Source organism: Henckelia pumila, unplaced genomic scaffold, assembly GCF_033568475.1.
Source record: "Henckelia pumila isolate YLH828 unplaced genomic scaffold, ASM3356847v2 CTG_466, whole genome shotgun sequence".
Lineage (NCBI taxonomy): Eukaryota > Viridiplantae > Streptophyta > Magnoliopsida > Lamiales > Gesneriaceae > Henckelia > Henckelia pumila.
The window spans coordinates 4,580,402-4,603,688 of NW_027331833.1; the positions used below are offsets into that span (position 1 = coordinate 4,580,402).

Here is a 23,287-nt window from a genome sequence, read left to right on the forward strand (position 1 = left end):
TACACGTTGTGTCACAAATTACACTTAAAATCATCAAATTATCCATCCATTTTATTTGGAAAAACTCTTTCAAAAATACATCAAGGATATTTATGTAATTTAAAATATAATGTGTAACTCAACGTGTAATCCTCCGTGTACATATAGCATTTTTCTAAAGATATATATTAATTCAAGTGTAACTTTTCGTATACATATAACGTTAATCTTAATAATATCACTTCGTGTTGGATGGGTCGGGTCAGGTGGTCGGGAATCCTGTGTGAAAGAGGATTATTTTCAACACTAAATATAATGATTTTAATTCCCTACAAGATTTGACTGCCAAATAATAAAAATTAAATAATTATAAATTGAAAGAATATGTAAAACAATATAAAAAGAGGTCCTCCTCCTCCAACATTTTCAAGCTAGTCCAGATCCCTAATAAGATCCTCCGCCACAATGGACGTGGAGTCAGGCCCGGCACCAACCACCACACGGTCTCTGGTGTCCGGTGTCAACTCCTACATCTCAAAAACCCGAATTGGAAGACGCTTCAAGCTCAATGAACGCAACACCACCTTCACCACCGAGCTCCGGGCTGGAACCGCCACTTTTCTCACTATGGCCTACATCCTAGCCGTCAACGCCTCCATATTATCTGACTCGGGCGGAACGTGCTCTGTCTCCGACTGCATCCCTTCCTGCTCCGATCCCTCCGTCTCCCTTTCCGACTGTGTGAACAACCCCAATCTCAGCCTCATTCAACCAGACGTCACCTGCAAATTCGATCCCGTCAATCCCGGCTATTCGGCTTGTTTGGAAAAGACGAGGAAAGATTTGATCGTGGCCACCGTTGCTTCCTCCCTCATAGGCTGCGTAATCATGGGAGTGTTCGCTAATCTGCCGTTAGCTTTAGCACCTGGGATGGGGACCAACGCATATTTCGCCTACACCGTTGTGGGTTTCCATGGCTCCGGCACTCTCTCCTATCAAACCGCATTAGCAGCGGTTTTCGTCGAGGGACTATTGTTTTTACTAATCTCTGCCCTTGGATTCCGCGCTAAGCTCGCAAAATTGGTACCAAAGCCTGTAAGGATTTCTTCCTCCGCGGGAATCGGATTGTTTTTGGCTTTCATCGGATTGCAAGGCAATCAAGGCATTGGTTTAGTAGGTTACAGCTCCTCCACATTGGTCACCCTGGCGGCTTGCCCGAGTTCATCCCGCGCAACCTTGGCGCCGGTGATGAAATTTGCCAACGGGACTGTTTCGTTGATCCCTGGCGGTACGTTGTCCGGCGATATACTCTGTTTGGGTGGCCGAATGGAGAGCCCCACATTCTGGCTCGCCGTTGTTGGGTTCGTGATTATTGCTTATTGCTTGGTAAAGAACATTAAGGGGGCTATGATTTACGGGATTATCTTCGTTACCGCCGTTTCTTGGTTCAGAAACACAAAGGTTACCGCCTTTCCTAATACGCCCGCCGGCGATTCTGCCTATGATTATTTCAGGAAGGTAGTCGATATTCACAAAATCGAGAGCACCGCCGGAGCTTTGAGCTTCAAAAGCATCGGAACCGGCCATTTCTGGGAAGCCCTGGTGACATTTTTATACGTAGACATACTAGACACCACGGGAACTCTTTACTCAATGGCGCGTTTCGCGGGATTTACAGACTCTGCGGGCAATTTCGAGGGGCAATATTTCGCGTTCATGTCCGACGCGTCGGCGATCGTGTTGGGTTCTTTGCTAGGTACATCTCCGGTAACGGCGTTCATCGAGTCGTCGACGGGGATAAGGGAAGGAGGGAGGACGGGGCTGACGGCGTTGACAGTGGCCGGGTATTTCATGCTGTCCTTCTTCTTCACGCCGCTGCTGGCGTCAATCCCGGCATGGGCGGTGGGGCCGCCGCTGATTCTGGTGGGCGTGCTGATGATGAGGGCGGTTGTGGAGGTGGAGTGGGATGACATGCGGCAGGCGATTCCGGCGTTCGTGACTTTGCTTTTGATGCCTTTGACTTATTCAATTGCCTATGGTTTGATTGGTGGGATTGGGACTTTCATTGTTCTCAATTTTTGGGATTGGAGTGCTGAATTATTGACAAAATATGGGATTCTTGGGAGAAATAATAATAATAATAATAATAATAATAATAATAATAATGTTTGGAACGGTGAGGTTAAGGAAGGTGTATAGTTTTTTTTTAAAATTATGTTTTTGTTCAATGGCGTTCAAGTTCAAATTTAGAATCTATATTGTAGTTTCTGAAGTACACATTTGGTTCCTATTTATATAAGAGTTGTTGTTGAGCAACAACGATTTATTTTTACGCAATGTTTGGTACATGAGATTAGATAGGTTTGTGTGTGATTTTTTATTTAATCCATTGTTTGGTAGGATTTTTATATAAGAGGTGTTGTTGAGCAACAACGATTTATTTTTAGAGTATTAGCGAACTCACAAAAACTCTTGTAAAACGGTTTTACGGATAAATTTTATGAGATGAATATCTTAATTTGGTAATACATGATATTGCATTATTTTTTATGCAAAAAATAAAAACTTTCATTGTAATGATATGTGGGTTTGACCATGAGATCGTCTCACAAGAATTGAAATCGACATATGTGTTTGGTTGTTGTGTACGTCATTTAAAAATTTTAGTTGCAATGGTATATAAAATTCATTATCTATAGCTTAACATGATTTTTTTATGAGTTGAAATCGACATATGATGTGTTTGGTTGTTGTACCGTGTACGTAATTATTTGGAGTTGATTGGTGGGAAGAACCCGTTGTTCCGAAAGAGTGATCCAAATATGTATTATATATATATATATATATATATATATATATATATATAAAAAATAGTCGGATTAGTGATCGAATCGATCTATTTTAAAAAAGCATTGCAATCGGTCGATTGTTGTAATCGCACGGTCGAACCAAAAAGCGTTTATATAATATAATATAATCAATAATATATTTTAAAATTTAAAAAATTAAAAGATTTATATAAATAGAAAAAAAAATTTACCATGGTTTGAAAACTAAATATCTATATAAATATATTCAAAATTACAATTATAGTTAAAAAAATTTAAATAATAAATTAATTGGTTGAAAAAACATAATACTACTAAAATAATTTTTTTAACAAAATACAAATTACAAATCATCGTGTATATGTATAATAAAATATTAAATATAAAGTTATAAATATTTAAAAAAATAACTTTACAAAAAATAAAAATAAAAAATTCAAATAACCGATTCAATTGGTTGAACCGATTTCCCAGTTCTCCACAGGTCCGATCGGTTATGATCGGTATGTCATACATGATTATCAATGCAATAAAAAGATATTTTATGTCTACGATTCAACACAACTCATAAAAAATATTATTGTTTATGTTAAAAATATTATTTTTCGCTATTTATATGAATCATATAGATATTTCTCACTAATATAGATGCATGAGCTAATATCACAATTCACAATAAACCCACTCTTTAAAAAATTTGATTTTCAGTGTTGGAAAATCTATTAGTATTAATAATGCATGAGCACCATATACTTAAAAAATGGTGTCATGGTATAATTTTTGGTTGGGTTTTCCTAAAATACCCATTCAAAATAAACATAAATTTAGTGAATTATCTTTTACTAAAAAAAAATCTCTTCTCATCATTACTAGTCTCCTATCATTTCAATTTCAAACAATGATTCTATCATTTCAACTTCAAAAAAATAAATTTCATTTTGAATTATTTTTCTTTAGAAATACATTTCTTTCTATCTTTCAAAGATCATACATACCGCATGTTTTATAACGGGCTGGCGCTACAGTGGTCTTCACGAGTGTGAGAGTTTATCCAGCGGATTTGACCCTAGATTACCATCTACACACTCATTGGTAAAGGTGTCAAAACGAGCAGACGGGGCGGACCAGCCCAAAAATCCGTCGCAACCCACCACTTGGCGGAGCGTGGTTGGCCGGCCTACCTTTAAGGCGGGTTGGTAAAACACCAACTCAACCCACCTATTTTAAATGGTGGAATAGGCCAATTCGACGGGCGTACGTGTAATGTGAGGGGTTTTGACGGACCAACCCGCAACCCATCATTAAGCGGAGCGAGACGGCCCACCTTTTAGGTGATTTGAAAAATTATCAACTCAACCCACCTATTTTGTATGGCGGAGGGGGCCAACCCAACAGGAACAGGACTTGAGAGTTGACAAGCTACCCAACCATTTGCAAGCATCATGTCAGTTTGTATACTAGTATTTATGTACTAAGCGAATGTCGCTGACTTCTGTGTTTTTTTTCATGAACACCCCATTCGAGGGACAGTTGCAGGTTGCACAAGAATTGGACTTGTGCATAGTTGGTGACCAAGGCTTGGAGCAGAGGTTACCAAAAATTTTAGATTAAGTTTTATTTAGTTAATTATATTGATTCGATTGAGTTGTATAATTATTTGTTATTTTGGTTTCAAGTTTTTCTCCGGTTGTGTTCTGTCGGATTGGTAGTTATTTAAGTTTCCACAATATTTGTGAATATGTTTAACTATTTAAGTTAATTGGATGATGTATTGACCCTACCCGGATCATCTACTAAGCAAAGTCTTAAGAAACATGCAAAAACAATAATCAAAGATACTGCGGAAAATAAACCAACATGCTAAACCGGCAGAATACAACTTGATGCAAATCTTGGATGCATGAAAAGCAAACACGATTATAAAGAATCATACCCTCAATTCAATAACAAAAAAATTCAATAATTTTGTCCCGATCTTTTGAACGAGTAAGTTTCGGATATCCACCTCTAGCTTACAACGAAACTAGCAACAGATAATCACATGGATAAACAATTAATCACAACGGAACCTTCAGAGAACTTGTTTCTGACAATCCACGAAAATAATCAATTGAAAAAAGCCACAAAGTTTATGAAACTTTGATAAGTTTGATTTGATAAAAACAAAAAAAAAAACTTTGAAAACCTTCTAGAGAGATTTTTTAAGGATTGATAAAAATCAATAATTAAATATCTTCAATAATCTATTCAATAATGAATGTTTATATTGTATTTATAATACAACTAAAAAATAATAAAAGATAGCGCAAAATAGTGCAAAGATATCAAAAGATATCATCTAAAAGTTTTCTAGTACACTTATAATACTCAAAAATAGCACAAAATATAAAAAATACTCAAAAATCCGAAAACACACACTACACGTCGTACTCTATGTAAATCCCAAACTAGCGCCTAGGCGCTTGGCACTGGAGCTTGGGCGATGAAGCTGTTCCAAATTTTGCATAATTCTTGAAAAATTCATATCTCAAGTTCTAGCCGGCGAATCGGGTTGAAATTTGAACTGTAGCTTTATAACATCCTAAAATACATTTTGAACGGTATATTTTGATCTCTTTAGAGTTTTCAATAAATTTCAGTCCACCACCTTGAGCTCCATGCATTTCAACTTGGCTCCCTTGCTCCCCAACTTGATTGTAATTGATCTCAATTCCTTTTAAACTCGATGGAAAATTATAAGAAAAATCTTGAAATAATATGAATCTTCGATAAACTTCTAGATTCATATCAGAATTCCCTTTTTCAAAAAGATTTTTCCTCAAATATTTTTTGTTACCTACAAGAAAAAAAAAACCTTTTTTTCTTTTTTTTTGAAGTTTTTGACTTTTTTTTTTTTGCTTTTTCTGACTAATTTTCGTAATATTTTTTTTTAGAATTTTTGAATTTTTTTTTTTTGAAAAACTTGTAGCACAAGACAGAAAACTTGGGCAACAAGATTGACAGAACGAAGAACGACGAACGAAAAACGAAGAACGAAGAACACGAAGAACGGATAAAAAGAACGAAAAATAGATAAGAAAAACAGATAGAAAGATACGACTTACTTGATCAAGAGAACCTTAAACTTTGATACCAAATGATAAGAATCTTGGATGCATGAAAAGCAAACACGATTATAAAGAATCGTACCTTCAATTCAATAACAAAACGAAGAGTCAAAAAATAGAGAGCGTTTAATAGGAATTTTTTTTGATGGATTCTCGTGCAAAAAAACAAAGAGTCAAAAAATAATTAGACATTTAGCAGATCTCCTATTATCAGTTTTTTTTAATTATTCAAAGGCTTTTAGTATAATTTATTTCTCGATATTATCTAATTGTGAGTTTTAATTAATGAAGGACTTTTAAATCCCAAAGCTGTGTGGTAAATTTCGTAAAAAAATTTCATTTAAGTAATACATCTGATTTAATAATTAATTTTGTATACAAAGATAAATAAGTTTTTTACTTTCAAAATTTCAAATTATTTAAACTAAATTATATTGAAAACAGATTTAAAATAATTTTATAATTAATTGTGGCGAGTCTGTTTTCAAACAAATGATCATTTATTAATAAATAATTTTCAAAGATATAAAACCTTTTGTTTTAACTTAGCACATAGAAGTAATGATCATTTATTAATAAATAATTTTCAAAGATATAAAACTTTTTATTTTAATTTAAGTTATTAAAGAATATTCTATTTTAAGTAAGAATTTTAAGCGGGAAAGTACCAAGTTTTTTATGTAAACTTGTCTTGCTTTATATATACTAGTGACCGAAGCACACGCGATGCGTGTGCGAATGGTCTGTGTGATGTTTTCACAAAAATATTATGTATATCATGTGTAATAATAAGTGTGCTATGAACTTAGTTGACATAATGGTTAATAACATAAAATTGTCCAGAGAAACTTTCGGAACCATTTAGAGCAGCGACCCCTACTGACGCACACGCATTACGTGTATAAAGGGTTTTTTTTTAAAATTTTATTATTATATTTGAAAAAAGAACTTGTATATATATGCTTCAGTTTCATATATAAATTCACAACCAAAAAAGTATTGACCTCTTTGATAAAATTTGAAACAACCAACAAAAGCATTGGAAATCATGGAAATCCCTCCGTATTCCTAAATGTAGCACGTGTTTTGCTCAAGAAAATCGGTTTAATTCTCCCACAACTGGAGTTGTAAAAACTATTTTTCATAATATAAGTTTAGAAATTTGTATTCATCCATACAATATATGCACACACATATATGTACCATTAAAAAAGTGTCAAAATGGAAATTAAAAGAAAATTCAATGATAGCTCGACACTCGACCTCAAACTTCTTTAAGCACTCCGCGGATTTCTGCTTGAACTTTGTGGTACATGTAACTACATAAAAAACCTCGATTAGCATGTTTACAAATAATTTAAAGCTACATGATGTATGACATAAGTAAATAAGTTGATATATAAAATTTATCAAATTGCTTTCGGATATCACATTGAAATTCACCTGATTTCGAGTTTTTTATTTCAATCAAAAAATATTCCAAAGATATATAAAATCATTATGTTCCACAATTTTGTGAAAAACGAATAACTTCCCTTAGCATTTTGATTTCAAAGTCTTTAAATTAAGAAAACTAATTAAGAAAACTTGTAGAAGTGATATATTCCATCTGAAAACTTGAAGAATTAATATTAAAATATTTGAAATGAGAAAAAAATGGCAAAGCAATGAAAATCATACTTTACAGCATCAACCGAAAGCCACATTCCTCCAAATATTATACGTGTTGCAAACAAATTCTTGAGAGGAAAAACACATCAAGTCCAAGAAGTGAAGAAATACACATCTGAAATAATTGAATAAGAAGTTCTGAAGCAAATAAAGGAATACTATATAGAATTCTGAAAATTACTATGGGGTATCTCACTGAAATAAAAACATGACTCTCCAGATCAAGTGATTTCAGAGTAATGGAGGCATGTAATTAGCAAATTTCTATGAGTTAGCTTCCAATGCTGAAAATTTTTGAAGCTTTGAATTGGTGAAATTGAATGAAATACCCAAAATTCAGTTGCAAAACAAATAGAAAAATGCTTCACGATTCTTAAAAAATAAGGTGATGATGTAAAACTGGTTGAAAGGTATCTGTGATTCTATCACCCACATTCAACATAAAGTTGAAGGAGACACAAATATTCTTGATAAACAAAACAGATGAAACTCAACAATAACACAACCGATAACACAATCCAAGTAAAAATCATGTCGAATGGTATAGGAAATAAAAAAGAGGCTCACCAAGAGAACGTAATTTCAGAGTTAGCTTCCTGACGCTTAACAAATTTGAGGCATTGAATGATCGAAATTGAATGAGATATTCCAAAGCAAGCAACGCAAGAATAAGAAATGCAGAAACCCATGAGTCACAACAATTCTGAAGCAAATAAGACACAAAGTAAAATGGGTTAGCAGTTAGCGTCTATTCTCTACCCACGTTCTGAATCACGTTCGAGTTGTGGTGGTTTTTTTTTCCTATTTTGTTTGTGCTGAAAAAAAAAATGACAGCAATTGGTACGATTTTGAATGTGCCATACAGTTTTCGTTAATGTCATATCAACGTACATACTTAATAGAATAGAAAGAGATATTACTAATTTAATCATGTCGAAGTAAACAATCAGAACATATTACTAATTTGATGCACTGAGGCACATCACCAGATCGGGATGCATCTTCAGAAGCAGATCAAACATTTGTAATATTCCATTTTGGAAAGGCAAATACCACTGAAGAATCAGACATGTAATTTAAAATTTACATATAATATTATACGTAAATTTCAAATTTAAAATCAATCTGTTGGCTGCTTGTGATTTGCATGGTTTTGTAATTTTCTTGGAAGCTAATGATGCAGACACCGAGAAACTAAAAGCTATGATCATGACCTGGTCGTTAGATTAAGTAAATTTACTATAAATAATTGTTAGCACATATAAATTCGATTGATCCAAGCAACTCACTTAACTTACTCATAGTTCACATTTAACACAAAGGTCAAATTGAGTAAAATTTACTGTGACTAAATACCAAAATGTTTGAACATTTGAGTTTGTTATTTTGTTAAACATGTTGTTTGCAGAAAATAACAACACAACCGATTTACTATAAATAATTGCTAGCACATATAAATTCGATTGATTCAAGCAACTCACTCAACTTACTCATAGTTCACATTTAACACAAAGGTCAGATTCAGTAAAATTTACTGTGACTAAATACCAAAATGTTTGAACATTTGAGTTTGTTATTTTGTCAAACATGTTGTTTGCAGAAAATAACAACAGAACCGATAGAAATACATAGAAATTCAATGAAATAAACATGCTAAGAGTGTAATTTCGGAGAGCATCACAATCGAAATAAAAGGTCTCACCATTTAATTTGCTAGAAATGCAAAGACGACGTCTGTAACTACACGGAGTTGTTATTGATGCTGAGATTTCCGAGTAACAAAGCCATGTAATTTGCAACTTTGAATGAGAGACCGAGGACCATGAACTGGTTTGAAGCAGTAGAATCGTGGGAGTGCAGATAACGAAAGACGCATAATGAATTTGTATTGAAGAGGTGGAGAGCAGCAGTTTGTGGTTAGAAGTCTCATTTTCTTGCCCACGTTCAGCACAGAATTGCCGAGAAAGATTTTTGAGTTAATTTTTTGAAGGAAAATAGGAGCAGTTTTTGCGAGGGAAATTGGCCATACCAAACAAAAAGAAAGAAAACTGGACACACCAACGTACCAACAACGTACGAACAGTTATTATTGTAGGCTGAGGCTTAATTAAATAGTAAGACATATATATAGATTTGAATCCAAAATTTTAAGATTGATAAATTTTCATTCATTTCAATAATTTACCTACACCAATCTTTATATTTCAAAAAACACTCTATACCAAAATTTTATCAAAATGGAAAAAAAATTCAATGAACTTTTTAGGGATTTGTTGATTATCCAAATGTAGACGAAAATACGAGTGAAAATTCTGGATTTTGTCAACAACAATCTCAATATACATGTCCCACAAGATATCCATCAAATTTCAACATTTTCTACACCCATCACCCTATTGTCAATTTGTCAAATTACCCGAATGTTATGGGTAACGTCTCTTGAGCTCCGTTTTATACATGTCCCCCCGAAATATTGACAAATTAGCCAATATTTAATGCAAGTCTCGGCTCATGGAATATATCAGTTTCAGTCATCATTGATTCTATCAAATGATTCGAGAATGGTTAGTGTTGATGCAAATGACAATGATAAAAGGACATAAACACCTTCTTCGGTCTCAATATTAGAATTTCCTTCATTCTCAACACAAGCATAATTTAAGGCAACCGAGAGGGGCTACGAGCTAGTCCGATGGAGATCAAGGCAAGAGAACAACATAAATAGTAGTAGATGATCTGCTCCTTGTTAATGCCTAGACAATTATAAGATAAGACCTGATAGTGGCTAATGTCAAGAAGGCCAGATAAGCCTTTTTGGAAACCGATTATAGCATGCTATAATACCAATCGAAAGAATGAAGCTAAAAAGAAATAAATAAAAAGCGTTGTTGTTAGTGAAAAAGAACGTGACTAGATACATTAGAATCTACAATAAATAGTATACTGACCGACTGAACGGATGGAGTGACGAGGATTTGATGATGCAGACACATAGAGAATACAAGACACTTACAAATCTGTTTTCTAATATGAGCATATGTAAAAAAAAATTGTCAAAAGTAGTTCAATGTATGTTCCACAATCATCAGGTTGTTCGGCTTCAAAGAATGCAAGAACCTTCGAATCATCAAGAGCACATACAGACTCGCCATATCCAAACACGTACAACTATTGATATGGATGATAGTACATGATGCCCGATCTCATCTTATTGGGACAGAAGCCAGCAAAGAGGAAAGACAGAGAAAAAAAAAACAACTCAAATTGAAGAAGCGAATTAGACTGTGCAACAGTCATTATCACAATTGGAGGAATATAACAAAAATAAGAAAGTGGAACAACTCATTCAAGTATATCAAATCCTCATAATGGACACACGAGCTATGCATGACAGACGGATAACTTCAGAACCATATCACGATCGATATGTGAGCAGATCAAGAAAACTTCGAATGTGTTGTGGATTTCTTTATTTTATTTATTTAATGTGGTTTGTAATTTATTTTTTCATGTCATGCATTTTAGTTTTTTCATCTGATTTATTTTAGTTTCTAATTTGACAAACCTTCGTGTTACTATTGTATCATTTGTTTTAAATGAAAATTTAATATTAAATTAATTGTACTCGTCGTTATGAACTAGCCATTACCAATTAGCAGTTAATATCAAAATATATACATAAATTCAATATTAAATGAAAAACGTTTATTAAAAAATTATAAGTTAAATTAATTTAATTAAAGATAAACTTAAAAAATATAATAATTTTATTTAAATGAAAATAAATGAATAAAAGTAAAGTGACAGTGAAACCAATAAATATTTGATTAATTAGATATTTGATAATGAAATATGTGAAATAATGAATCTACAAATATTCGAGAGATGGGAGCACAACATGGTTCAGTACGTGCTACCCCCAGGGTAGTACCCAAAAACTGATCTGAGCCGTCTAGATCAACTTGGGGGTGCTACCTTGAGGGTAGCATCGACCCATCCGTGGATAGAAAGATACAAAATTGCTTCTCATTTTTATTAGTCGACCCATCAACGGCACTATACCCAACAAGTTTCAAAACTCCATGTTTAGTACACAAAGCGATTTCAACGGTTCTTTTTAGATATTCAAATATCACTTTGACGTAAGTTTTTCGAGACAATTATAAAATTAATCTCATCACACGAGAAAATGACTATTCATAATCAACACCTCTATCAATTTTAGGGTTTACAAGCATTAGCATTGCCACAAAAAAAGGCATATGATTAATTAAGGATGACATAAACACATACTTTAAATTATGATTAAATCTGTAGCTCAATCATCTCCTTTCTCATAAACACATAGCAATCAATGCTTAAAATCCGTCCATCAATCAAAGTCGATATATTCGACGGTATGTCATAATACTAAATCCAAGCTAGGATTTAAAATTGATCAACGTTTGCAAATCCAAATAAAATCAACAAAATGAGATGGAGGAGTCATTATGGGTTAGTCTATGCTACACCAAGAGTGTTTCTCTCCCTATTTCAATACCATTAGATCACGTGGAACTCCTATATTTTTATGGAAATTGACATATATGTTGATGATCCAATGATTGATATTTGACCACATCATGAGGGGAGAAGTACTACATATGTAACATAAAATAATACAGTCATTATATATGTCAATGAAATTAATGTAAATGTTTTCTCATTAAATATTTTTGCAATTTGTTTATATATTCATCAGCCTAATTAGGGTATCCGCAACCCCAGCTGCTTCCCAACTTTTTTAGTAGGGAAGAAGCTGAACCTGCAGGCTGCTGCGTTGCAGCCTGTAGGTTTAATATAGGCAGCTGAAGCTCGCGTCAGCATTAATTGTTTAGAAATTTTTTTTATTTTTAATTTGATTTGTGGTTCCTTTAATCACAGAATCCATGGGTTACATATATATATATATATATATATATATATTATTAAATGAAATGTTAGCATTATTTAATTAATCATCATTTTACATTAATTTACATAATCAATCTAAAATACTAAAATATAATTAATCAAAGATTAATTAATTACATAAAAAATTAAAATTTAATTTATTAATTTTTTTTCGTATTTAGCATTATTTAATTAAAATTAATTTTACTTTATTATAAAAATTAAATTTAAATTATTTAATAAATAAGAATTATATAATATGTATAGAATTGATTAGTGAGACTCCAAAAAAGTTAGTTGTTGGGTTTACGATTGTGGAAAAAAATTATAAAAATTTTATTTTGTGATATGAATGATGTGTTATAGTAGGTCCCACGATGAAGTTGGGTTTTTTAGTTCAGGATTGCGGTTACCCTTATTAGTTTTATATACAACCATATAGCTAGCTAGATCTGCAAATTGAGAATAGGTTCAAATCAGTGTTTTAAAAACCGAACCGGACCGGCCGGTTTGACCGGTTCGACCGGGAACAGGTCAATGGTTCGGTCCGGAATACCCTTAAAAATCGTTTTAACGGTTCAACTGCTCAGAACCAGTCAAGAACCGGTCAAAACCGATCGAACCGGCCAAGAACCGGTCCCAAGAACCGGCCAGAAAACCGGTTGAACCGGTTTTCGAATTTTTTTATTTTTTTTAAATTGTTTTTTTAATTTTAAAATCTTAATTTAATATTTTATTATATATATATGCACATGATTATTCGTTAAAAATAATATTTTTTTATTATTATATTTTTTTAATTAATTTATTTATTTTTAAAAATATAGTATATATAACTATAATTAATATTTTGAATATATTTATATAGTTATTTATTTTTTAAAGTATGATAAATATATTTTTGTTTATTTATATACATCTTTTAGATTTTTAAAATTTAAAAGATATTATTAATTATATTATATTATATAAACGGTTTTCCGGTCCGACCGTCCCGTTAAAACGATCGAACCGGTTGAACTATTTTTTTAAGATAGATCGATTCGATCACTGATTTAGTTATAAATACATTGGTTCAAATCTCGGGAAAACCCGACACTGGGCCAAGTAATGGAATAACACTGGGCCAAGTAATGGAATAATAATTAATAGTAGGGATAGTACAATGAGAAATAAATGTGTAGTTTGACAAATCTTCATTTTTATTTATTTTGGCAAAAAAAAAAAAAACCTTTGGGTTAGGCTTTGTGTCGGTGCATTGGATACGGTTCCTACGTATATTATCTCATTTTATAATTTACCCATACAAATAAAATAATATCTATTCATAAAAAATTTGTTCAAAATGTATATGACCTCTATCTCTGAAATTTATAATTTAAAAATGATATATAATTAATTATACATCATTGTATCCCATTATTATTATTTTTTTTGAAAATCATAGTACCCCATATTGATTTTTCAAGATATATTTCTGACTCTATGTACGTAATTTTGACGAAAAATATATGTAGGTTGCATTTGGATACGAATATTTTGATTTTATGAAATGTTTGAAAGAAAATTTAAAAAATGACTCTATATAGTAATAAATTTAAAATCTGTTACAACAATTCAAAACAGGTAGTTGAGATTCAAAATTAATTGTTAAGTGAATTTACTCAAACAAACCAAATGTCAAACATTCATAACGACGTTTCTTTTTTACTCTTCGATGATGCCGACTTTCCTCTTATTGTCAAATAGAATTCAGGAAACAAACCAAATGATTTGTGTTTTTTTTATTTAAAATTCTTATTTTCAAATCCATGAATTCAAATACAACCTTAAATATAATTATATTTTAAGAATTAATTAAGTTCCATAATTTATTTTTATTATTTAAGAACCTCAAAAGAGTAATAAAACTCAAAATGCACCCAACGTCTCAAATTTGAGACGAGATCTTCGATTCAAAATGCCCCGATGACACATTTATAATCCAACAGCTGGAATCAATAGATAGCAGAAATATAAGATCTAAGATCCAAAACCAAAAGCGACCTTCACCTGCTCGTTACTAAAACTGCCGACACCACTCCTACCAATAGAAATCCACCACGTGTTAAAACGCTAAAAATATTTAAAAACGCGGTTTCTCGTCTCCTAGCACCAACACGCTTTAGTGTGTGTATTGAAGTGTATCGGTGTGTGTGTGTATTTCACATTTTCCCCAGCTATATACTGAGAATCTGCGATAAATATCCTCATTTTGGGAGAAAAGGGAAACCAGTTGGGAAGATGGAGCTCTTTTACTATCTGGTTTTTGGGGCTTTGGCTGCGGTGGTGGCAGCTTTGGAGTTCAGCAAAACCAACAAAGATCGGATTAATACTTCCTCTGTCTTTGAATCGTTCAAGAACAATTACTTGCTTGTTTATTCGCTCATGATGGGTAGGTGAAATCTGTTGTTTTATTTGGGATCATGGGGGAGGGTGATTGCTTCGGCATTTTGTGTCTGAGTGTGATTTGATTTGGTCAATGTTGTTGCTTTGTGGCTTTTGATTTGATTTATATTTGATTTCCTTCTTTCGCGGTTCGATTTCGTTTTGACTGTTCGTTTGTGCTCGGGTTTTCCTCTGTGCATGCTTTAGATCCACTCGATGCGGGGTTTGTGCGAGGTGATTTGGGGGAAATGAGCTGTTGATTTGTGTTTATTGTTAGTGAATTGGTGGTTGCGATGAGTGATCTGTTGTAGTGAGAGCTTGGACTTTTGGGATTCGAGCTATATGTTTTGAATCTGATGTTTGTCGGTTGTACTGAACTTGATGGAATATTGGTGGATCTAGGATGTTGGTTTTTTAGGTTTGTGATTTTGGCTGAGGAATTTATGGTGTTCGGAGTGTTGGATTTGTGGAGTTTTATTTGGATTTTAGAAGAGTGAGAGAAGCCTTAATTGCTTGAATTATTGGTTTTGATCCTATGATTTATTGTAGACAAATGGAGTTGAATGTCATCCTTGAACTACTAAGTACTGATTATTTTAGTAGTTGTATAATGAGGAATGTACTTTTGTGCTCAGATTTCATCAATGCTTTGTATGTTTCGAAAAAAGTAATTAAGACGACGATGCAATCTGCATGATTTTCTGGTGATGGGGAGCTTAATCAGTTCCGTTTTTGGTCCTGGGAAAGTTTTGTGGATTATAATTCTTTCCTCTTCAAATATTTTGGTCCTTCGAAATACTTGCAAACAATTATTCTTGATCGTGCTGACAGTTGATTTCCACGTGAAACAGCTGGTGACTGGCTGCAGGGTCCATATGTTTACTACCTTTACACTACTTATGGTTTTGGAAAAGGTGAAATTGGACAGCTCTTCATCGCTGGATTTGGGTCTTCCATGTTGTTTGGTACTATTGTTGGATCTCTGGCAGATAAACAGTATGGCATCCTCTTGAAATAAAGTATATTTGTAACCATTCTGAGAACTTATCTTATTCGAGTATTATGATGAAATTGCAGGGGGCGCAAGAGAGCATGCATTACTTACTGCATCACGTATACACTGAGCTGCATCACCAAGCATTCTCCTCAGTACAAAGTTCTGATGGTTGGACGTGTTTTGGGTGGCATTGCCACATCGCTTTTGTTTTCTTCTTTTGAGTCATGGCTTGTGGCAGAGCACTTCAAGGTTAAGGAACTTGTCTCTACCTTTTTCTATCATCTTGTTTCTTTGTGCATCTGGAAAATTGTATCTGCTAATTTTCTAGGTACTAAAATGAAAAATCTGTATTTATTATACTTATCAACTAATTTATTGTTGAGTTTAGAAATGACTGGCTTCTGGATTAGTTATTGATTGAAATCTTTGATTGTTGATATATTTGCAGAGGGGTTTTGATCAGCAATGGCTCTCATTAACTTTCTCCAAGGCAATATTTCTCGGCAATGGTCTTGTTGCCATTTTAGCTGGGTTGTTCGGAAATCTGCTGGTTGATACCTTGAACCTTGGACCCGTATCACCCTTTGATGCTGCTGCCATATTCCTAGCCATCGGAATGGCTGTAATATTAGCGTCATGGACAGAGAACTATGGAGACACCTCAGAGAGCAAGGACTTGCTTGCTCAGTTCAAGGGCGCAGCTGTAGCAATTGCCTCAGGTATTCTTGAATTTTTTGCATGAAGAATCTTCCATTAATGAATCAGTACCGCTGTAAAGAGACGTAAAAGGTTGCCTTTCTTGGAATCTCATCTCTTCATTTAATCACCAAAGAATTTAAAGAAGACAATTCAGTATAACCTGATTTAGATGCTTTTCAGCAGCTCCCCTTGAACTTCGGTTGTTTACTTGATTTGTTTTGCTGTCACCAAAACAGCAAAACTTGCTACATATTTCCATCTCTTGTTTAATTTTGGAACTTGATATTTGTCAGATGAGAAAATTGCGTTGCTTGGTGCAATACAGTCTTTGTTTGAAGGTTCGATGTACACATTTGTGTTCCTCTGGACACCTGCTCTTAGTCCAAATGACGAGGATATTCCGCATGGGTTTATTTTTGCCACTTTTATGCTGGCTTCAATGTTGGGAAGCACAATTGCAGCTCGTTTGTTGGCCCGCAATACGGTTAAAGTAGAGAGCTACATGCAGATTGTTTTTGTTATATCTTCTGCCTCGCTTTTGCTCCCCATAATGACCACTGTATGTCTGGGTTTCTTATATTATTCACATGATTATATATTGTTGGACAATATTAACTTGTTACTGCTCTATGACAGTTCTTCATAACTCCTTCAAACGTGAAAGGGGGTGGTATCACATTCTCAGGCTGTCTCCAGCTTCTTGGTTTCTGTACTTTTGAAGCTTGTGTGGGTATCTTCTGGCCATCCATCATGAAGATGAGATCCCAATACATACCCGAGGAGGCCCGAAGCACCATCATGAACTTCTTCCGCATCCCACTAAACATCTTTGTCTGCATCGTGCTGTACAATGTAAGTCTGTCGCAATTTCCCCATTTGCGTCCCCCCCACCCCCCAGAAGTATTCTCTATCGCCGAAGATTTGCATAATGATTCAAACAACACGTATTTTCTATATGAAATTTTAGTTTTTTTCTTCCACACCCTGCCCAAATATCTGTATGTGATCCAAATCAGTCTTCCTATGAAGGTAGATTGCAACTTGCGGATCCAGTTGGGTATTTTAAAAAAAAAAATTGATAAAAAGAATGTGATCTAGGTGATTTATGCATGGAAGTGAATTCAGATGACAAAATGTCATTTCAAGATTACGATTTTGATGTTCCCGCTGACTAATGGATGCTAACAATCTCAATTTTTGTAGGTTAACGCATTTCCAATCACGGTTATGTTTGGTATGTGCTCCATCTTTCTCTTCGTGGCCTCAATCCTACAAAAACGGCTATCGGCAATTGGAGACAAGCCAAGTAAGTAAACATAACATGTTGCCAACGATGACAACTCTTTCGAAGTCTAATGCGGTAAAATTTCAAAATCTCTATGCTCCCTTTTCTGATGTCTGTTTTTTCTTCATTTCCAGAGACAGAAGAATGGACCTCATTGAAAGAAAGAAACACCGAGGCTGAGCCATTAGATTCTGCTTGATGGTTTTATATAATCTTTTCATTATGTTGAAGTACCCATTTAGCAATTTTATCCAATACGTATTATTTTTTGATGATTTATTTTTAGTTCAAGTGTATAATATGTCAACCATTTGTTCACTCAAAGGTTCTCTTCATATAAACACTTTCAGGTAATCTTATTTTTTTTTTTAACTTTATATTATGATTTTTATTGAAACTAATGATGGGACTTTTTACAAAAACATGGTTGAACATTTTCTGGAACTGAATATTTGTTGTGCTCCCCAACAAACATATTACAATATTCATGTCCCAACAGAAAATTATTTGATGCATCAACATATTACTGCCTCTCCCACATATTCAATATTCATAATATACAAAATAATACATGAATACATTGTTGTTGCTCATATAGCTGGAGCATTACTTGTTCATGATCTACAGCCTCTGCATATATATTCCGCCAATTTATTTCTTCAGAAATTACGGATCATGGATCGTGTAGATCGATCTGGATTTTCGAACATTTGAAATAATGTTGAGAACTTCGAAATTTGGAGGATGAATGGAAAATGCTACAAATATAGAACGAAAGAACAAGTAAAAAAAAAGGTAGAAAGTGGAAGGATAAATGAAATATTGAATATGTAATTATAGGAATTTTTTTTTTCCTGTTAAAAACAGCTGTTAAATAAAGGCTAAACAATATATCATTTATTGATTTTGATTTGTTATTAATATATTTTATTGTTTTTTTTTTAAAAAAAGAAAACCTTGTTAAGTGTATTAACTTTTAAATTTTTTTATTTTTTAAACTTAGAAGTGCTAAAAGAGACGCAAATGATCAAGTCGCTTAATGATTTATTCGAAATTCAATTCGATAAAAGCTCGAAATTCAATTTGATAAAAGCTTGTTTGAGTTTGTTTAATAAAGCTTGTTAAAGTAAACAAATCAAGATTAAGCTTTACAAATTCAGTTCGTTAGTAATATCGTAAATCATTTTTTAGATGGAAAACATTATTATTTTTCCCATGAAAAATTTTTAGTACTCATGAAAAAATATATTAAAAAAATCGATTAAATTTATTTATTAGAAATAAAAACTACAAATTTTAATAAGAATATTATAATTTTTTCTAAATATAAAATTTAGTTTTTAATTAATAATGAATATTTAAATTTATAATTATATTTATTAAGTTTGATTATGTTCGATAAAATCTCGAATAAGCTCGTGAGTAATGTATATATTCATTAAGTAAAACTGAAACTTGAGCTTGTATAAGTTATAAACGAGTCAAAACCAAACATTGAAGAATTCGACAAGCCACAAAATATATCATTTTTAATATAAGTAATTAAACTATCTTTCAAATACTAATTTTCCATTCGATTACAAGGACTATTCATTCTTAATAATCTTTGTAACATAAAATATTATTTTTACTATAATAGTTTCGATCGATAAAATTAAAATCAAAGTTAAAGTCAAAATCACGAACTTATAAACTAACCAATATGAACCATCTTACTAAAATTATCACCAAAATCGAAGCTTCAACATTCACTCATACCAAAATTTAAGGGGGCGAAACCGGTGAGAGTTTGTGTTATACTCCCATATATTTGTATGATTGTATATATTCATGCTAACATCTCGTTGTAAAATAAAAGTTATTGATATACCTCGTATTTTTTAAATAAAATACTCATACGAACATTTTGTATAAAAACAAAATCGAGAGTGCTATTTCTTCTATATATATATATATATATATAAACTCACTCTGTGAAGCTGACTCGCCGCCACTTCTCACTTCACTTCGCATCAGCCTTCTTGCTTGAGCGGTGTCAGCTACTCTTGTCCGAGATACCATCAGATAAATTATTGATATCTTTCTATATATCTAGAAATTTTACAGTTTACCGGATTTTTAAAAGAATCTTTTTTAAAAAAAATAAAATTATCTTATTTACTAAAGAAATTTTATATTATATATGTACAACTACGTGAATGTTTGATGGACATTGAATGGATAAGTAACCAAAAGAAAACTGATAGATAAGATAACCAAACAAAAAAATATGGCAACCTTCTCCAGTCCTCTTCCTCCTCTCTCTTTCCGAAAATGTTCCAGTTACGCCACTTCCACGCTCCACGACCTCAATTTCAACCTCACAATCAAATGTTCCTGTAAGCTGCATTTTTTAATTTCAGCTACACTCGTCTAATTTACTTGATTCTGGTTTGAATTTTGATTATGGGTCACTAGAGATTTCTCACATTGTGAAACTGTTTTGATTATGCAGCTACGAGGGATGGATCCAAATCCCCTTTTAAGGAATTTAGAAATGCTGCTTGTGGGATGCTTGCTGTTTGGGCTGTCACCGCTGTTTCTCCCGTAATTGCTGCTACTCAGGTTCAAATTCAATAACCCTTTTGCGTTTCTTGATCTTTCTTTTTTTCCAAGTCTGAGAATTTTGTTTTTTAGTTGGTTTTTCACGGAAGTCATTTGTGAACAAGCTTTGAGAAAACTAAGCGTGGAATTGTGATCGAAAATAGATTGATTTTGGTCCAGGAATTGAAGATGTCGTAATTGCTGATGCTCAGGCTAGCTAGGATTGGAGAACATTTTGTCCCATATTCTTTTTTTGTAAAATTGTCGATACAAATATGAATTGACATGGTTATATAATAAGAATGTTATTATGAATTAGACTTGATGTTCTGCGTGGGTTTGGATTGCAGAGGCTGCCCCCATTGTCAACAGAGCCGAATAGGTGCGAGCGAGCATTCGTAGGCAATACCATTGGTCAAGCAAATGGGGTTTATGATAAACCACTCGATCTTCGGTTTTGTGATTACACGAATGAGAAGTCCAACCTCAAGGGGAAGTCTTTGGCTGCGGCACTCATGTCAGAGGCCAAGTTTGATGGTGCAGATATGACTGAAGTGGTCATGTCTAAGGCTTACGCTGTTGGAGCTAGTTTTAAGGGTAAAACTTCTTCTTTTTTTTTTATTGCCCAACTTCCATTAGAGGAGCCGAAAATGTAGTTAGTTTTAACGTTTTTGGTCGATCAATTTGAAGGATCTACTTGGAGTTTCTTGTTTCCTATGACACACCAGCCCTTTGATCATTACCCAATTTGTTGTAGGTACAAATTTTTCCAATGCTGTTTTGGACCGAGTGAATTTCGGGAAGGCAAATCTTGAAGGAGCTGTGTTCAGGAACACGGTCCTGTCAGGATCCACGTTCGAGGATGCACGACTTCAAGATGTTGACTTTGAGGACACCATCATAGGTTATATTGATCTTCAGAAACTGTGTCTGAATAAGACTATCAACGACGAAGGAAGAGCTAACTTGGGATGCCGGTAACTAATCGCAACACATGGCTTGTGTTCCTTTCTTTCTTTTGCTTTCACCCCTTTGAATCGTGTGTAAGTAGATGAAAACGAGTTGCATTTTGTGGAGTGCCTTTCAGTTTTTGTAACCTTATTACTTGGAGAGACATTGACGATGCTTGTCGAAGATTCTCTTCTATTTCGGCTCAACACACTATTTTTTTTTCTCTTGGCTCGTCCATAAGACTCTTTGCTATTGAATCTCCTTGGTAATATTCAAATAACTAGAAGAGCAAATGAGCTATCTACATTTCAATAGTGTTTGGGAGAGCTTATCTACATTTCAGATAGTGTTTGGGAGAGCTTCTAGTAAGCATTTCTCAGCTTTTACTTCACAAAACTCTCCAAACACTACCTTGGTCCAAACTTTAAACTCTTCATCTCATAGACCCCTAACTACGTGGTCATATCAGATCAAGCGTCTCTGATAGTTTTCTTATACATGCTTCGAAAGAATGCATCGATCATTGTCGTCAAATACATGCTATTGCAGTGTCATCTAAACTTCATGTCCAAAGCCCCGAATGATACAAGAAACTTACTAAGCACATATAGTATGTATACACACTCCCATTCAATATGGGTATATCACATTCAAAGCATCATCTGAACTTAAATACAATTGTTACTAAAGCATCCTAACCTCCATGCCCAAGCAATAGAGTTGGAGTTTAATATTTTTATGACTTAATTCAGCCTTTGATTTTGTTTCAATTATCTTTCTTTTAGGACATCTATTAATTATTTTTTGTGGGTTGTTTTTATAATTAAGTAGATTGTGGTTGGCCTTATACATTTCTAAATGGGCCTTCCTTATAAGCCTTTCATGACTCGTTAAGAAATTAATGTGCTGAATTGTTTCTTGTTCTTTTATGAATTATTTCTAGTTTGTTAGAACACTGATTATTGAATTAATGGGATTCATATTAAATTTGTTGTTCGATCTAGTATTATTGTTGTGGCCTTTACTAAAAATCCACATTTAAATACTATTTTTCAATGATTATTTTATACTATACCTGTAGTATTTCTTCCTCTATGATGTGGTTAAATATTAGTTTTTGGATCATCAACACATATTTCAACTTTCATAAAAATATAGAGACTCACATGATCTAATGGTGTTGAAATATGGGGGAGAATACCTCCGGCGTAGCATAGACTAACCTTATTTTTAATCAGGAGTTTCCTATTTTGGAGTTATTTAATGACAATTTATTGTTTTTTGTATAATTTATTCTTTGTTGTTCACATAATTTTTATTGCTATGTTACACATGCATCGCGTGTATCACGATCGTTAGTAGGAATAAAAAAAATGTATCCATTGATTGTTGATGATTCATTAGTTGAGATAAAAATATTGAAGATCGATAGTTAAAACGTAATATAGTGACCTATATAGGAAGTGTTTTGGAGAACTTCTTAGAAGTATTTCTCAGCTTTTTCTTAACAAAATTTTAAAATTTTGTGAAATTTTGTTAATGAAAAGTCGAGAAGTATTTTTTAGAAGCTCTCTCAAACACTAACATAATTTGAGAGGCCCAACTGTGCGTAAGTTCGACTCGTGTCTCCCAAAATTTCAAGTACGACAGATGGATGTGGATATAAAGTATGCATAATGTATCTCGTCCTTTGCATCAAAAAAAGTTCCTCAAAATATATAGTTTTCATTTGGACAAATACTTATAAAATATGTTTTTACAAAATTTTTGTAAAATGTTTAAAAGTTATTTTAAGATTATATCTAATAATAATAATAATAATAATAAT

At 33.2% G+C, this 23,287-nt stretch overlaps 3 protein-coding genes and 1 long non-coding RNA gene across 4 annotated transcripts; 3 read left to right on the forward strand and 1 right to left on the reverse strand.

Annotated features, from left to right (window-relative positions):
* The first annotated feature begins 393 nt into the window (after positions 1 to 393).
* On the forward strand, positions 394 to 2,507 carry LOC140872470 (adenine/guanine permease AZG1). The gene has a single exon (XM_073275317.1). The coding sequence runs from the start codon at positions 445 to 447 to the stop codon at positions 2,176 to 2,178; it is 1,734 nt and encodes a 577-aa protein (XP_073131418.1). The 5' UTR covers positions 394 to 444; the 3' UTR covers positions 2,179 to 2,507.
* Positions 2,508 to 7,096: 4,589 nt separating this feature from the next.
* LOC140872674 (uncharacterized) lies at positions 7,097 to 9,610 on the reverse strand. Its single transcript, XR_012147880.1, has 3 exons — positions 9,288 to 9,610; positions 8,153 to 8,288; positions 7,097 to 7,233 (listed from the first exon to the last, which is right to left on the reverse strand). It is a non-coding gene; the product is annotated as an uncharacterized lncRNA (long non-coding RNA).
* Positions 9,611 to 14,726: 5,116 nt separating this feature from the next.
* Positions 14,727 to 18,290, forward strand: LOC140872454 (uncharacterized). Its single transcript, XM_073275294.1, has 8 exons — positions 14,727 to 14,951; positions 15,796 to 15,940; positions 16,022 to 16,190; positions 16,390 to 16,660; positions 16,934 to 17,199; positions 17,277 to 17,492; positions 17,844 to 17,946; positions 18,060 to 18,290. Exons 1-8 carry the CDS (start codon positions 14,801 to 14,803, stop codon positions 18,122 to 18,124), a joined length of 1,386 nt encoding a protein of 461 aa, XP_073131395.1. The 5' UTR covers positions 14,727 to 14,800; the 3' UTR covers positions 18,125 to 18,290.
* A 1,843-nt stretch (positions 18,291 to 20,133) lies between these two features.
* On the forward strand, positions 20,134 to 21,690 carry LOC140872605 (thylakoid lumenal 17.4 kDa protein, chloroplastic). The gene is made up of 4 exons (XM_073275497.1): positions 20,134 to 20,303; positions 20,420 to 20,529; positions 20,859 to 21,105; positions 21,266 to 21,690. Exons 1-4 carry the CDS (start codon positions 20,195 to 20,197, stop codon positions 21,487 to 21,489), a joined length of 690 nt encoding a protein of 229 aa, XP_073131598.1. The 5' UTR covers positions 20,134 to 20,194; the 3' UTR covers positions 21,490 to 21,690.
* The last annotated feature ends 1,597 nt before the right edge of the window (positions 21,691 to 23,287 follow it).

Excerpts from the sequence above, each read along its gene's own strand:
- LOC140872470 (XM_073275317.1), top strand. The coding sequence starts at position 445 with ATGGACGTGGAGTCAGGCCCGGCACCAACCACCACACGGTCTCTGGTG.
- LOC140872454 (XM_073275294.1), top strand. The coding sequence starts at position 14,801 with ATGGAGCTCTTTTACTATCTGGTTTTTGGGGCTTTGGCTGCGGTGGTG. Across the intron at positions 17,200-17,276 it reads TGCTCCCCATAATGACCACT|TTCTTCATAACTCCTTCAAA; the intron begins GTATGTCTGGGT and ends GCTCTATGACAG. Across the intron at positions 17,947-18,059 it reads GGCAATTGGAGACAAGCCAA|AGACAGAAGAATGGACCTCA; the intron begins GTAAGTAAACAT and ends CTTCATTTCCAG.
- LOC140872605 (XM_073275497.1), top strand. The coding sequence starts at position 20,195 with ATGGCAACCTTCTCCAGTCCTCTTCCTCCTCTCTCTTTCCGAAAATGT. Across the intron at positions 20,304-20,419 it reads CCTCACAATCAAATGTTCCT|CTACGAGGGATGGATCCAAA; the intron begins GTAAGCTGCATT and ends TTGATTATGCAG. Across the intron at positions 21,106-21,265 it reads TGTTGGAGCTAGTTTTAAGG|GTACAAATTTTTCCAATGCT; the intron begins GTAAAACTTCTT and ends AATTTGTTGTAG.